At 46.5% G+C, this 12996-nt stretch overlaps 1 protein-coding gene across 1 annotated transcript; it reads left to right on the forward strand.

The window, feature by feature from the left end:
• The first annotated feature begins 598 nt into the window (after nucleotides 1-598).
• Nucleotides 599-8134, forward strand: CSRNP1 (cysteine and serine rich nuclear protein 1). The gene is made up of 4 exons (XM_062621385.1): nucleotides 599-2108; nucleotides 4426-4685; nucleotides 5062-5358; nucleotides 6496-8134. Exons 1-4 carry the CDS (start codon nucleotides 1937-1939, stop codon nucleotides 7477-7479), a joined length of 1713 nt encoding a protein of 570 aa, XP_062477369.1. The 5' UTR covers nucleotides 599-1936; the 3' UTR covers nucleotides 7480-8134.
• Nucleotides 8135-12996: the final 4862 nt, after the last annotated feature.

The following is a 12996-nucleotide window of genomic DNA, read 5'->3' on the forward strand; positions in this document are numbered from 1 at the left end:
GGTGTCAGGTAGGACATGTGCTACTGTGGCTGGAGGGTGGCCAAATCCACTTTCCCATCTTTTGGATTAAGGACAAAAAACCAACAACCTGTCTGTGGCAGAACCACATACAGCGGTGGGACTGCCAGGGAAGAGGAGGGATGGAGAGGATAACCTCTTCCCAGCCCACAGGTTCAGGGGGCTATAGTGGATGCGCTGGCCCCAGAGACGTGCATTGCAGGGAATGATTAACTTTCTCAGGCTGGAGCTACTTCACCCAGGGATTTTTTTGACCTTTTAGGGGACTGTTGTCTCCTGGGAAGCTGTTGGTAAGCATAATTAATGAGGGCTGGCACAGGGCTTTGAAGGCACAGCGTGTGCTCCCATCCTGCTACATGTTACTGTGCGACGCTATCAAGGTACTGAGAATCCCATGGTTGAGATTTTGAAGCTGGTGCGGTTTCTGCGCTGCCTGCTCAGGGCTGTTGGGAGGGCGGGGTTAGTGTTTTGTTGGGGTTTTTTGGTTTTGGGGTGGTTCTTCTTTTCTTTTCTTTTTTTTTTTTTTTCTTCAGGGACTGAAATTAACTTCAGACATGCAAAAGAGGGTGAGAAAGTGCTACAGTTAGAAGAAATTTGGCCGGTGGAGGAGCTTCAGCTGGCAGGAGAGGATGGGGACTGGGTATTTGGCACCCCATATCTGCACTGTCCCTGTCCCTGGGATGTATGTGTCCATCCCCATGTCATCTGAATCTTAGGGATGCTTTAGGGTTTGTGTAATTACCTATGGTTTTATTGGTGAGGTGGCTGCTAGCATCCCATGTCACTGGGGCTCTCCCCTCTTGCTGGAGGTTTCTGGGCTAGGGCTGCATCTCTTCCACTATGGTTGTGCCTTGCAGCCTGGTGGGATAGGGTCAGAGTAAGTCACTGGTCCAGCAGCAGCCTGGTTCTCAGCTTTGGGTATAGCTTCAAAATAAGCTAGCAGTGACTTACGCTGAAGCAGAAGTATCTGGTACACTGTTGCCAGCATCTAAAAGGAGAAACAGTCCATAACCTAGGCAAGAGCATCTCAGGTTATGGGGGTTGTGTTATCTGTTAGCCCATTGTAGGCAAAGTGGGCAGCTTTTGTGCAATTTCAAGAGACAGAATCCCCACAAACTTCATAAAAGCAAAGGTTAAAGATGCAACAAAGTTTTTTGTTGTTTGGTGGTTTTTTTTTTCTTGGATTGTTTGTGGTTTTTTTTTCCTTTTTTTCTTTAAGATGAACAGGGGAAAAGCATGCAGGAAATTTAGGAATCTAGGCAAGTACAGAGCTCCTTTGTTTTTAATTAGCTGCGTTGTTTTTAATTGCTACTATGCTTGATACATAACCCAGCCTAAACAAGAATAGCTTATTGAATGGAGGACTGACTATGAAAGGCACTAAGAGAAGAAGAGCTGTTCTTCACAGTTGATATATTTGTATTTCAGTGCTTCATTTAATAAGTCTGTTTCCCCAGGGGGCTGTAGCAAGTAAATCATGCCAACAGATTGTTCTCTGCAAACTGGCTTATTTTTGTAATTAGCAAAACATTAAAGCTGTAACTGCATAGAAAGCGATCTGGGTGAGGATTTAACATAAAAGAATTAGTAAGCACAATGTAATACTTACTCTTTGATAACATTTGTGTTGATTGAATTGGTTTCTGGACAGTTTGTTGTGTGCAGTGGTAATCTTTTTTCTGCAGCATCATAAAAAGGGAGCGAGGTTCAGCAGGTGTGCACAGCAAGGGTAGCAAGGTGTGGTTTTCCTAGGGAGCCCGTTTTGGGAATCACCCCTGCATGGCCAGGTAGACCTGGTGGAGAAGCCTTGCTGGGGGTTAAAGCCATCCTGCTCATCACCAGAAACTGCCAGTATTTCCCTTGCTTCAGTTTGTGTTTCTCCTTTGTTTTCCAGTTATATGAAAAGTACGGTGTCACCATGAGTGGGGTATTGAAAAGGAAGTATGAAGAGCTGGGGGATGACAGTACCTACTGCTCCTCCTCCTCCTGCTCCCCCCTCTCGTCTTCAGCGTCTTCAGGCTGGGAGACGGATGAGGAGAGCTCCCGCGGAGAGCCCAAGCCTAGCTCTGCCTTAACGCCCAGCTTCACCCGTGAGTATCTCCATCAGCCACTTTCCTGCAACCAGACTTTCCTCTGTGTTTTTTTATGTAGCAGGATGGTGGGTTATCACCATGCAGAGACCCCCGTTGGAGCACACCTTTAGGAGTAGAAGCAGCCAGCTCCCTGTCATTATGCCAGTTTATCTTCGTTTTGTAATGGGCCAGCATCCTCAGGCTAGTCTTCCTTAGCCCTTCCTCCCAGCATTTATTGTTCTTTACAGTGCTTTTGCTGAAGTCCAAATTTCCAGTAATATAAACCCAAGGACTTGGCTGTGCACAGGCATGCAGGGGCCTCCAAGCCAGTGCTGTGGACCAGTCCCACCATCCCTTAATCCCCTGTTAAGCTATTCCATAGCCAAAACCCAAACAGACAGCAAAGGCCCAGAACACTGGTTTTAAAAAATGATTAACCAGTGGTGCAATTACCATTTCAGAACTTGTTTCCTACTTAAGTTGGGTACTTTGCCAAAGAACATGACACATTTGACATTGCCTCCACTGTTAGTACAGATAAATGCTATTTTGTTTTCCCAGCAATATCAGTTTTGAGAGCTTTTAGGAAAGCACACAGAAGACAAGGTCATAAAATTCTTTATCTGCCATGTGAAGGGAAAAACAAAAGATACAATAGGGGAACATCTTCACAGAGAAGAAATAGTCCAACCTAGTAAATTATACTGAACACCCACTGTATGTAGCAGTTAAGGTCCACTTAGCAGACATACACAAACACACAGCGGTCTGAAAAGGCTTTAGAAGTCTTGTAATAATAAAGAGTCTCATTCTTGCTTGTCTTCCCAGGTTTTGTGACAAAACAATGAACTTTTTGTATTCTCTGGCTCAATTGGAAAAGGGTCAGGAATGGGAAAACAATTTCAGAGGAGGGGTGCAGGGAGAGAGAAGCAAATGCCAAAGTGCAGCAGCTCAGCTGATAGATGATCGCAGTGGTTAACATGCCTTTTGATAAAGAGCTAATGTTTTAGAAGATTGAGTCAAAGTTATTATGAAAATGCAACACACAGTGCAAAGATACCATCAAAGTGACTGCAGGGAGCAGTGTGAAACCCCCAGCTCTTCAGCAGAAGCTGCTGATGCAGCTGGGTGAACATTTGGGGTTTTTTTTTATGTGAAACCGAAATGCTGTATGTTTGGCAAGTGAGACTTGTGAAACATGGGTGCAGCTAACTGTCCGGTCTCGCACTTTCCCAGCCTTCAGGGCCAGCCAAACCAGCCGAGCCCCTAGGGTTTTCAGCAGCCCTTTTGGTTAGCTCCCCACATAGAACTGCCTGCAACTCTGCCACCCAAAGGGGGCTCAGATCCAGCTTTGTGGGAGTCACCAAGCCTTTTTGGCTTATTTTATGCAACCAAGGCATCTATGCACCACGAGAGAACAGGACCAAGAAACCGCACCACTGAATTTCTGCATAGCTGCTCTTGTCCCTGACATGCTCATGCATCAGAAAAGGCAGCTCTATAACCTACCACCACATTTCAGTTTGCTTTCCATGGCCAGCTACATTTGTGGAACCTCACTGACTCTGAAACTGCCCTGGTTAATTAGTCCTGCTTCATCTGCTACGTTTGCATGTGCAAATGTGCAGAACCAGGTATCTCTGGAGAGGCTCCGCTTTAAATGGTGTGTAGCATGTTTCAGCAGTTTAAGATAAACCAGAGTCATGTATTGCCGTGTTTACCCTGTGATCACCTGCATAAAGATTAACATCTTTGCAGCTGCTATTAAATGAGTCTCTTGAGAATAAAATATAGATTCATAGTTCCTCCCAGTGGATGATGAAAGGAAGTACCAGGAAAACAGACATTTTGGCTATTTTCTGCCGTGCCACAAGAGCTGGAGCCATATGGCACTGGAGTGCCAGTGTCCTGGCAGACACGAGCTTCTTAAATGTGGGGCAGGGTGCTTGGGGTTAAAGCAAGACAGGCATGTAGGATAGTTTGTTACTTGTTTGTTATGCTCTGCTGCATGTGAAGAATAAGCAAATGTATGTTTCCTGGAGGAAGTCAGGTAAGGAGAAGCAGTGAAGAAGGGTGAATCTGATCGGTGACTCCAGTGCGCATCAGGATTTGGCTTAGTTTCCTCTCCAGCCTTATCTGACCTTTGAAGTATTAGATCCTAAAACATCAGAAGCTATCAAGCAATGTTGTAAGCTTGTCCCATCATGTCTTTGTTGAGAGAGTAATTGCACGTCCTGCCTGTTTCTAGTATTTACAGCCTGTTTGTAGTATTTCTGTCCTGCCTGCAGGATGGCAGTACTGACTTTGTGCTGTTTCTTTCTTCCCCCCTTTTTAGCCACATCTATCCTGAAGAAATCCAAGCGGCTAAAGAAGAACAATGTGGAGTTTGACCGGGTCACTGTGTTTTACTTCCCACGCTGCCAGGGGTTCACAAGCGTGCCTAGTCGCGGGGGCTGTACCCTGGGGATGGTGAGCAAACACAGCTCCTCCCGGCAGTTCACGCTAGCAGAGTTTTCAAAGGAACAGGAAAACGTTCGTCGGGTGAAACTGGAAGAGAAATTAAAAGAGGAGAAGTTGGAGGCATTGAAATGGAAAGTGAGTATAGGAGTATGGGGCTGGGTTGATGAGGAACTGGTGGATGTCATTAGTTAATGGCCAGTCTTCCTCCTAGGAGCCTCTCTGAGACCTGGGGACATTAGTTCTTAACTCTGTTTGGGTCCCAGAAAAACACAGGTTCCCCTGTGGGATTTTCAGCACAGTTCTCCACCTTTGAAAAGTGATGGAAAAGACCGTGAACTCTATGTGTCAGGTGTCTGTCAAGTCTTTGGGGGCTCTGACACAGATGTTGGTCCTGTTATCCGCCAGAATGGGGGGCAGATATTTCCTTTCTTGTTTCTTCTGACCTGGGGGTGCTGATGGCTCTTTGTCCCCAGCACATCTCTAATGCTTTGCCCATTTTTTTTGCCCATAGCTAACCATGAATGGCACAAAGGAGTCAGAGGAGGCCAACCAGCTCACTATTGAAGACATCTCTGATGATGACATCGATGTCAGCAACGTGGACCTGGAGGACGGCTTCTTTCTCCAGCCCTACCCTGCCAAGAAGAGGCGTGCACTGCTGAAAGCCATGGGGGTGAAGAAGATCGACAAGGAGGAGAAGCGGGAGCTGCACAACATCCGCCTGTCCCGGGAGGACTGTGGCTGCGACTGCCGGGAGGTCTGCGACCCAGAGACCTGCAGCTGCAGCTTGGCAGGCATTAAATGTCAGGTACTGCCCTCGCCTCTGGGCATGGGGGAAAAGCTGGGGCTCCAGCTGACATCGATGTTGTAGCAGGAAGGGTTTGAGCAAGCAGGATACATTTAGGACAGCCTGTAAAATACATCTGTTCCCATCTGTACTCAGAGCAAAGCAGGCAAGAAAAGCTCTTGGAGATGCCTCCCAGGCTGCAAAGCAGACGCTACTCAGAAGCATCTGATTCCCAAATCACACGTGCAGCCATCCCATGTTGCCGCTGCAGCCATGGAGATGTGCCCAAGCCTGCAGTGTGAATGCACCCGCCTGTTCTGTCCCCACAACAATTGTACCTGCTTGGTCTCCTGTTGGAGATTGGCAATGTGGGAATGTCTTTGCAAATGGAAGCTTCTTGCTCCTCACACGAGGCTGTGACTTCTCCTCCTCCCCCTGCTTTTATTTTTAGTTTCATTTCCCTTGGTGTGTCACAACTCCCAGCGTGTGCAGGCAAACGTGGGAGTGCCAGCTGAGTGTCACCCTGTAGCTAGCTGTGCCGACCACCTCTGTATTCCATTAGCTTATTATATCTTTCATGTTATTTGTTATGGATGCCTGCCCAGCTGTGCCTGGGGAGCCATATCCTGTATTCAGGGTGCCGCTGGCTCCCTTGGTGTTGTGGTTGCAGGCTGGGGCTGATGTAGAGTGGTTGTGCACAGGCAGGTGGGTGCACACAGGGGGCCGGGTGCTCCATGAGTGGGACACAGCCCCCCTCTAGCGGCTGCTGCTAACAGGGACATAAAGGTGCTGCAGATGCCTGTTGGGCAATTTGTCCTTATCTTGGCGAGTGGCAGAAGTGCATGATATGGATCATGTATTAAATACCATGATGCAATATATAAAAAACTCACGTTTGCCCCTTTATGTCTTATATTTTTTTATATTATATTTTGTTTTTTCGAAATCTTTTAACTTCAGTTTTACTGAAACCCAACTTTTTTTATGACAACCCTTCAAAAGAACAGGGTGCCTTTTTTATTTATTTTGTTTTTGTAGCCTGCTTTTAAACCCCTCAGCTGTTACTTAGTTCCTCAAGGTGGGTGAGTTGTGGGTGGTTTCAACTCTCTGCTGCCAGGTTTGGTCCTAACCCTCCACCTCTGCTTCTCCCTGTGCCAGATGGATCACACCTCCTTCCCCTGTGGCTGCACCAAGGATGGCTGTGGCAACACTGAGGGCAGGATCGAGTTCAACCAGGCCCGCGTGCAGACCCACTTCATCCACACCATCATGAAGCTGGAGCTGGAGAAGCAGCAGCAGAGTAGTGAGAAGGTGGCAGAGGCCGAGCCCCCCTTTCGGGAACGGCTCCCACAGTTGGGATGTGCAACAGGGAAGGGCTCTTTGGAGGAGCGTGCAGTGCCGCTGGCACCCGCCTTCCAGTTCAGCCCTGACCTGGAGGCCTTGGGGGAGAACAGCTGCAGCAGTGACATGACAGACTCCTCCATCTCCTCCCACCCCAGTGAGGACCTGGAGGAGCCCTACGAGAGCCTCCCCTCCGACAAATCCCAGTCGGATGTGGATGACGATGGCTTGGCACGCATCCTCCACTTCAACGACTCAGATGCCGAGGAAGAGGGTGGCCATGGTCATGATGACCTGAGCTGCTTCCACCCCACCGATTTCTTCATCGAGGACCATGGTGATGAGCCTAAGCCTGTCCCTGGCCACTTATCCCACCTCTCCGAGTGCCTGGATGAGAACGCTAACCAGGACAGTGGCAGTTTGCTGGAGGATGCTGCTCATGCACGGTGCGATGGACTGTCCTGCTGCACCTCATCCCCAGCTGAGCCCTGTTCCAGGAGCTACGCTGACCTCAGCCTTTCCTCAGACTCCTTGGATTTCTTCCAGTCCTTCTCAGACTATAATTTGGGACCCCTTTACAACTCCTTGAAGGAGTACGAGAACCTCGATAACTTCTCAGCGTTACAGTTTCAGTTGCCTAATTTTCCAGGTTTCCCACAAGCTGGAGACCAGGGCTCCTGTTTCTTGGAGTCCCTTATTGGTTTGTCCGAATCTGTCCCTGAAACCCCAGCCCCTTTCACAGACAATCAACTTTTGGAGGATGCCATCAAGTCATCGCTGATGGAGACGGTGAAAGTGTGAAATGCTTGAGCAGCGAGGAACAGCCTGAAGGAAAACCGAAGTGGGCAAACTTGCACCAAAAGGATGATGTGTTACTCAAAAATAAGGAGAAAAAAATCAAACAGAAAAGGACTTTCTAAGCAAACAAACTATTTTTGGTCTTTGTAGAACGTGGACGTTTTGACATACTGCAGCTACAATCAGTTCTCTCACTGTTTGTGCAAAAATTTCTAAACTTTCATGATGGGGTGGGGAGGGAGGGAAAAAGACTTTCACGTATGAGTTTCCTTGTGTTTTGTATGAAAAGACCTGTAGAGAAATACTCCTCGCTAACATTGCCAGTCGTACACACAGCCCCTTCTAGAAATGTTTCAGTGTTGCAGGAACTTTTTAAGGCAACTTTTTGAAGCTGTATTTATTGTGAAAATTTGTGGTTTGCGTAAGAGTTAGCCCAGCAGGCTCTTGCGTTTAAATCGGACAAGGTTTACAGAAGAGATCCATACACTATATACATAATCATTCTTCATCTATTTATTGCAAATTCCAGAATTTAACTAGGCACCGAAGCTTGAACTAGCATGGAACCTTATTTAAATTGGTAATACCTCAGATGTATTATGTGTACAATCATATTTTTTTGCATAATATATCTGTATTTATTTATTTTCTACCTGTAGTACATGAATAGCACTGTGGTTTGTCAATGACCTGGAAGGGCAGTAATGTCTTCAGCAGCACCCATCCTATAGATGACCATGGATTTTCTGAGTCTGAAAGATGTTAGCTGTTTGGTCTTCACCTCACATTTCCAAAAGAGTCAAATGCAAGCGGCTGGGAGGGATGGGACAAATGTTTGTTCAACATCCTTTGGTTTCTGTCAATAGACGTGATGATGGTGTCTGATCTCCATAATATTGTAATAGAGAGCACAACACACAAAGCCTTCAACTGTTCCAGAAATAACATGAACTAGCTCTAAACAAACAAAACCAACCCAAACACTTTTTATAAATTATTTAATAATTTATTTAATCTCTTAAGGATTTGGCCATGAGATCTTTCCTGATCAATTATGGTGCCTGAATATGCAGAGGAACTGTTAGCAAGGGTGGGGATGTAACTAGAAGGACCTTTGTGGCCCTAGGGGGTCTTTGGGAGAGCAAAGCCAACAACAGCAACACTGTGCTCATGCTCCTCAGCGAGTGCTCCCCAACATCAAAGGTACCACAGCTCCAAAATCTAGTGGGTCAGACTATTTATACTATATATTTTTTCTATAGGTAAATCAGGTAAATCAAGTAAAAGAGGTGGATATGAAGGTTATTGGGTTATTTATCTTTTGAGTGCGGTTTTAGAGAAAAGAAAGAATAACAGTTGAAAAGAAAGCTTGAAAACCTTGAAGGCTTTTGGTTTATAGAGATTACTGCATTTAGGAAGAATATTAGAGGCCCTCTTGGCCTCTTGTTATTTAAGTCAGTTTGAGAACATGACACTATTTGGCCATGAGATGTAACTGGACATAAAATCTGTAGGTCAGTGAGACACTAAGTGCCTGCGCCAGTGGTATGTTAAAAAACCAGCAATGGCTTTGAAACCTACCAGCTTTAAATCCCATCTTGGAAAATGTGAGATTTTTGTAATGGGAATGATCCCTGGCACTACCGGTACTGAGGGAGGTGGCAGCTTTGGTGTCCTGGCCCTGCTGCTGTGGGAGTGGGATGGTGGGCTGCCCTGCATGTGCAGAAACACCCAGACGGGGAAAACCGCAAAATATGGATTTGAGGATTTTTCCATTGTCTGAAGTGTTTATATCCCTGACAGCAGGGATGGTGATGCTCTTGGGTACCTGCTATTCCTGCCAGCAATTTAGGGAACTTCTGGCATACAAATATGGTGAAGGCTGGGTTGCTTGGGTGTTAATCATTATTATTACTATTTAATTGTACATCTTCTCTGGTATTGAGCCAGTCAACTTGGAAGTGGAGCTGACCCGCTGTGGCTGTGAGCGGGTGTTCGCCCTGTGCTCGCTGCCACATCCTCCTGCAAAGCATCACTCCCGGAGACCTCCCCGCTGGGCAGGAGGGTGACTGTAGGAATACTACTGGCAGATAGAGGATTTCCTGGATATATATATATATAATTATTGTTATTATTGTTAATATTTTTTGTTGTTGTCCTTTTTTTAGACTGAAAAATCCCATTCAGTTATCTCCTAGGTGGTAGTTTCTATCCTTCAGACTGCATCAAAAATACTGACAGTTGAAAGTCTGGTACCATTCTGTATTTATTGGCACTAATATATTTTATAACATTCCTAGGTTTCTCTGCATATATATATATATATAATATATACATATTTTTTATATATATATATATATACACACACACACTTTTTTAATGAATACCGGGATAGACTCCTGCCTTTGTGGATTCTTTTTTTCTATAATTTATTCTTTTTATTTGTGTTGGTGCCAAAAGAATTAAAAAAAAAAAAAAAAAAAAAAGATTTTTTTAAATCTTTTTCTTTCCCCAGGGCACTGAATTGTAAATATTTTATTTTTTTTCCCTTCTTGGTATCTGTGTAAAAAGTTGCCTGTTAAACAGTTTAAAAACTGGGTATTTATTGACACAATCTGTAATTATCTAATGTATTGATTGAAACGCTTTGGTTTCAACATAGCTTTATTTTAGCTTTCTTTGTGTATATATTGTGATTATGTTGCTTAAAGGTACAAGTTAAAAAAAAATGCTTTATTTTTACCTTATTCATTTGCATTTGTTTATAAAAAAAAGCATATTTGTCTACAGCTGCTGTCTCTCATTTCATCAAAGCAATATGAAGAAATTTCCATTACACTTTCAATAAAAGAATTTTGTTTGAATATGGTAGCGTCTTCACCCTGTTTATTCTTCACTGTGGCTCAAAAATGTGGATGATGAGTGTGTGTATGCTGTGTTGTAGTTGTCCCTTTTTTGTTTGTTCTTTTGCTTTTTCAACCGCTTTTGAAGTCAGTGGGTGCTCTGGGGTTCCCACCCCAAGTGTTGAGATGGGAGCATCCTACTAGGGCTGCCTGGTGACCTCGAAGATGCTTCTCCTGAGCTTTGGGATGCCCATTCTTTTCTGAGCCCCCCAGAAGCAGCCCAGGGAAGAGCATCCCCATGCCCTCACATGGGGGAAAGGCATGTGGGGAGCCTCCAGGGCTGAGCACCAGCATAGGGCCTGTCAATGAGAAATCAACCCTAAGGTCAGAGCAAAGGGGACACCGTCTCCGGAGGAGGCATGGAGTCAAGGGAGCCCATTGATCTCTGCAGAGCGCTCCTTCATGCATGGCTGCTGGGTAAGTAAATGGGGGGCACTTCCCAGGTAGCCTCCAAGGTGTCCCTCTAACCACACTGATGTCTCCTCAACACTGAAATGTAGCGGGAACACTTACCAGAGCCCTGGGAGGTCACACAAGAGATGCTCTTGGGGCAGCTGGAGATGCACAAGGGGTGCTCCGAAGTCCCTCTGCCTTCACCCAGAGATGGGTTTCATTGCAGAAGAGCACGCAGTGCCAGCCCCTTTCTAAGTTAGAGCACATCTTGGCTGGGAGGGAGGCTGGGCTGGCAAGAGCAGTTTGCACCAAGGCTGGGACTACAAGTGACCTTTTTGGCAATTTGCCTTATTAATTTGAGGGCAAAAATATGATGCAATGCCTTGGCAGAGCAAGATCCATGGCCTGGAGAGCAGCTCCTGAAGTTCCCAGGGTGTTCCTGGCTGCTCAACAGCAGTGGCCCCAGCAGATCAGCTTGCAGTGGCATGTGACAATTGTCCTGTTCAAGTCACTTCCTGCTCCACCAGTGTCACTTGTGTGACAAAATGCACTTTTTCCTTATTCCCTTTAGAAAAGGTAAAAATCAGTGCATAGGACTGGGGTCTGGCTGTGTTGTTTCCTGAGCTTGTTTGGCTTGTGAATGGTGGCTGCACCTCTCTATAGGACGACTGAAAAGACAACAGTCATGGAAGCATCCCCACCACCTAGAAACATTTAGGAGAAATCTTGGGAAACCCTTCGGAAAGCCTGGAAACCCCTTTCTCTTGCTGGCTACAAACCGTTTCTCATCACCTCATGGCACCCCTGGGGCCTGGAAAGATGCAGCCAAAAAGAAGCATCACCATGATCCCGCAACCCAGGGAAAAAGCAGAGAAAATACACTTCATCCTGGCAACAGCAGGGAAATAAGAAGGGAGTGAGGATGTGAGCCAGCCCATGGTGCAAAGGAAAGGCTGAATAAAACCCACAAACCTGGATGGGGAAACGCATACCTACTCCATGGGCTTGTGTCTGGCAGCCCAGGCATGTCATAACCACTGGCATTGACCTGAAAGCGAGGGAAATGGGACCACAAATGCTGCTGTCTGGTTTTCCATCGGGAATCCATTTTTAAAAGATGCCATCTGCCCCAGAGCAGAGAGGCTCAATTAATTGAATAAACTATTTGTTACAAATTATTTGCTGGGCCATAAAAGCAGCAATACTGCGAAGAGGCCTGTCCATGGCTGGTTGGTGAAGCCTGGCCCCAGTTTTCCCTTCCAGAAGGCTGTGTTTGGTTGTGGTATTGTTTCCTTTATGGGGTTTATGCCTGTAATTCCCTCATCTGATTGGGAGGGGAAGAACCCGCAGCATACAGCTGCTGCACTGGTGGGGTTTTGGCTTATGGTGATGACTTTGCACCATACCCTGGCAAAGGGCATTGTGGTGAGGGGTTGTGCCACCTGCCAAGGCACAGTGCCGCATCCCATCAACAGCCTTTGGCATGGGCATCTCCTTGCGAAAGCAGCAGAGTTGATCACAGGCTCTTTGTGCCAGAGGAGTTAATGTTTGCTTTGGAAAGAGAGACAGGAGAAGCCCTGGTGGAGTTTCCCTGGCTGGTTGGGGACCATCTCTCTGCAAGGTGCTCATGTTAAAGGCATGGACCCTCTGATTTCATAGGGCTGCACCTTAAAAGGGGTGAAACCAGGTGCAACCCTTGTTTTGTTCCCCGGCTGTGGCAGGGTTGAGAAGAGCTGACAGGGCCAGGTTGGATGTGGCTTTGAGCAACCTGGTCTAGTGGAAGATGTCCCTGCCCATGGCAGGGGGTTGGAACTGGATGAGCTTTAAGGTACCTCCCAACCCAAACGATTCTATGATTACATGATTCTATGACTTCCTGCCCCAATCCAGTGGCACAGATCCGGGACTCATGCCCTGTTCAACAGCAGGCAGCGGTGCTCCTTCCCATCCCCAGGAATCAGTGATTCACTGACCCCAATTAAACCCATCTGTGTACTCCCCACGTTGCTTAGGGCTTCATCAACCCCTTTATTTTCATTCATTTTCTGTTCTCCCCCCATACAGCCACCCTGTTCGCCCTGCTTGCTACACCCGGAGGCTTGGTATTACTCATTGCCCGCTTTCGTTTCATTTTCGGGTGCCTGCATGCGCTGAACCATGCGTGTAGCCCCCAGACTAGAAAGCATTTCCCTCCGGGTGGGGGAGCAGCCTCCGGAGCAGGGAC

The sequence above is a fragment of the Pezoporus occidentalis genome, unplaced genomic scaffold (assembly GCF_034315485.1).
Source record: "Pezoporus occidentalis ecotype Australia unplaced genomic scaffold, CSIRO_AGI_Poc_V1 ctg23, whole genome shotgun sequence".
NCBI lineage: Eukaryota > Metazoa > Chordata > Aves > Psittaciformes > Psittacidae > Pezoporus > Pezoporus occidentalis.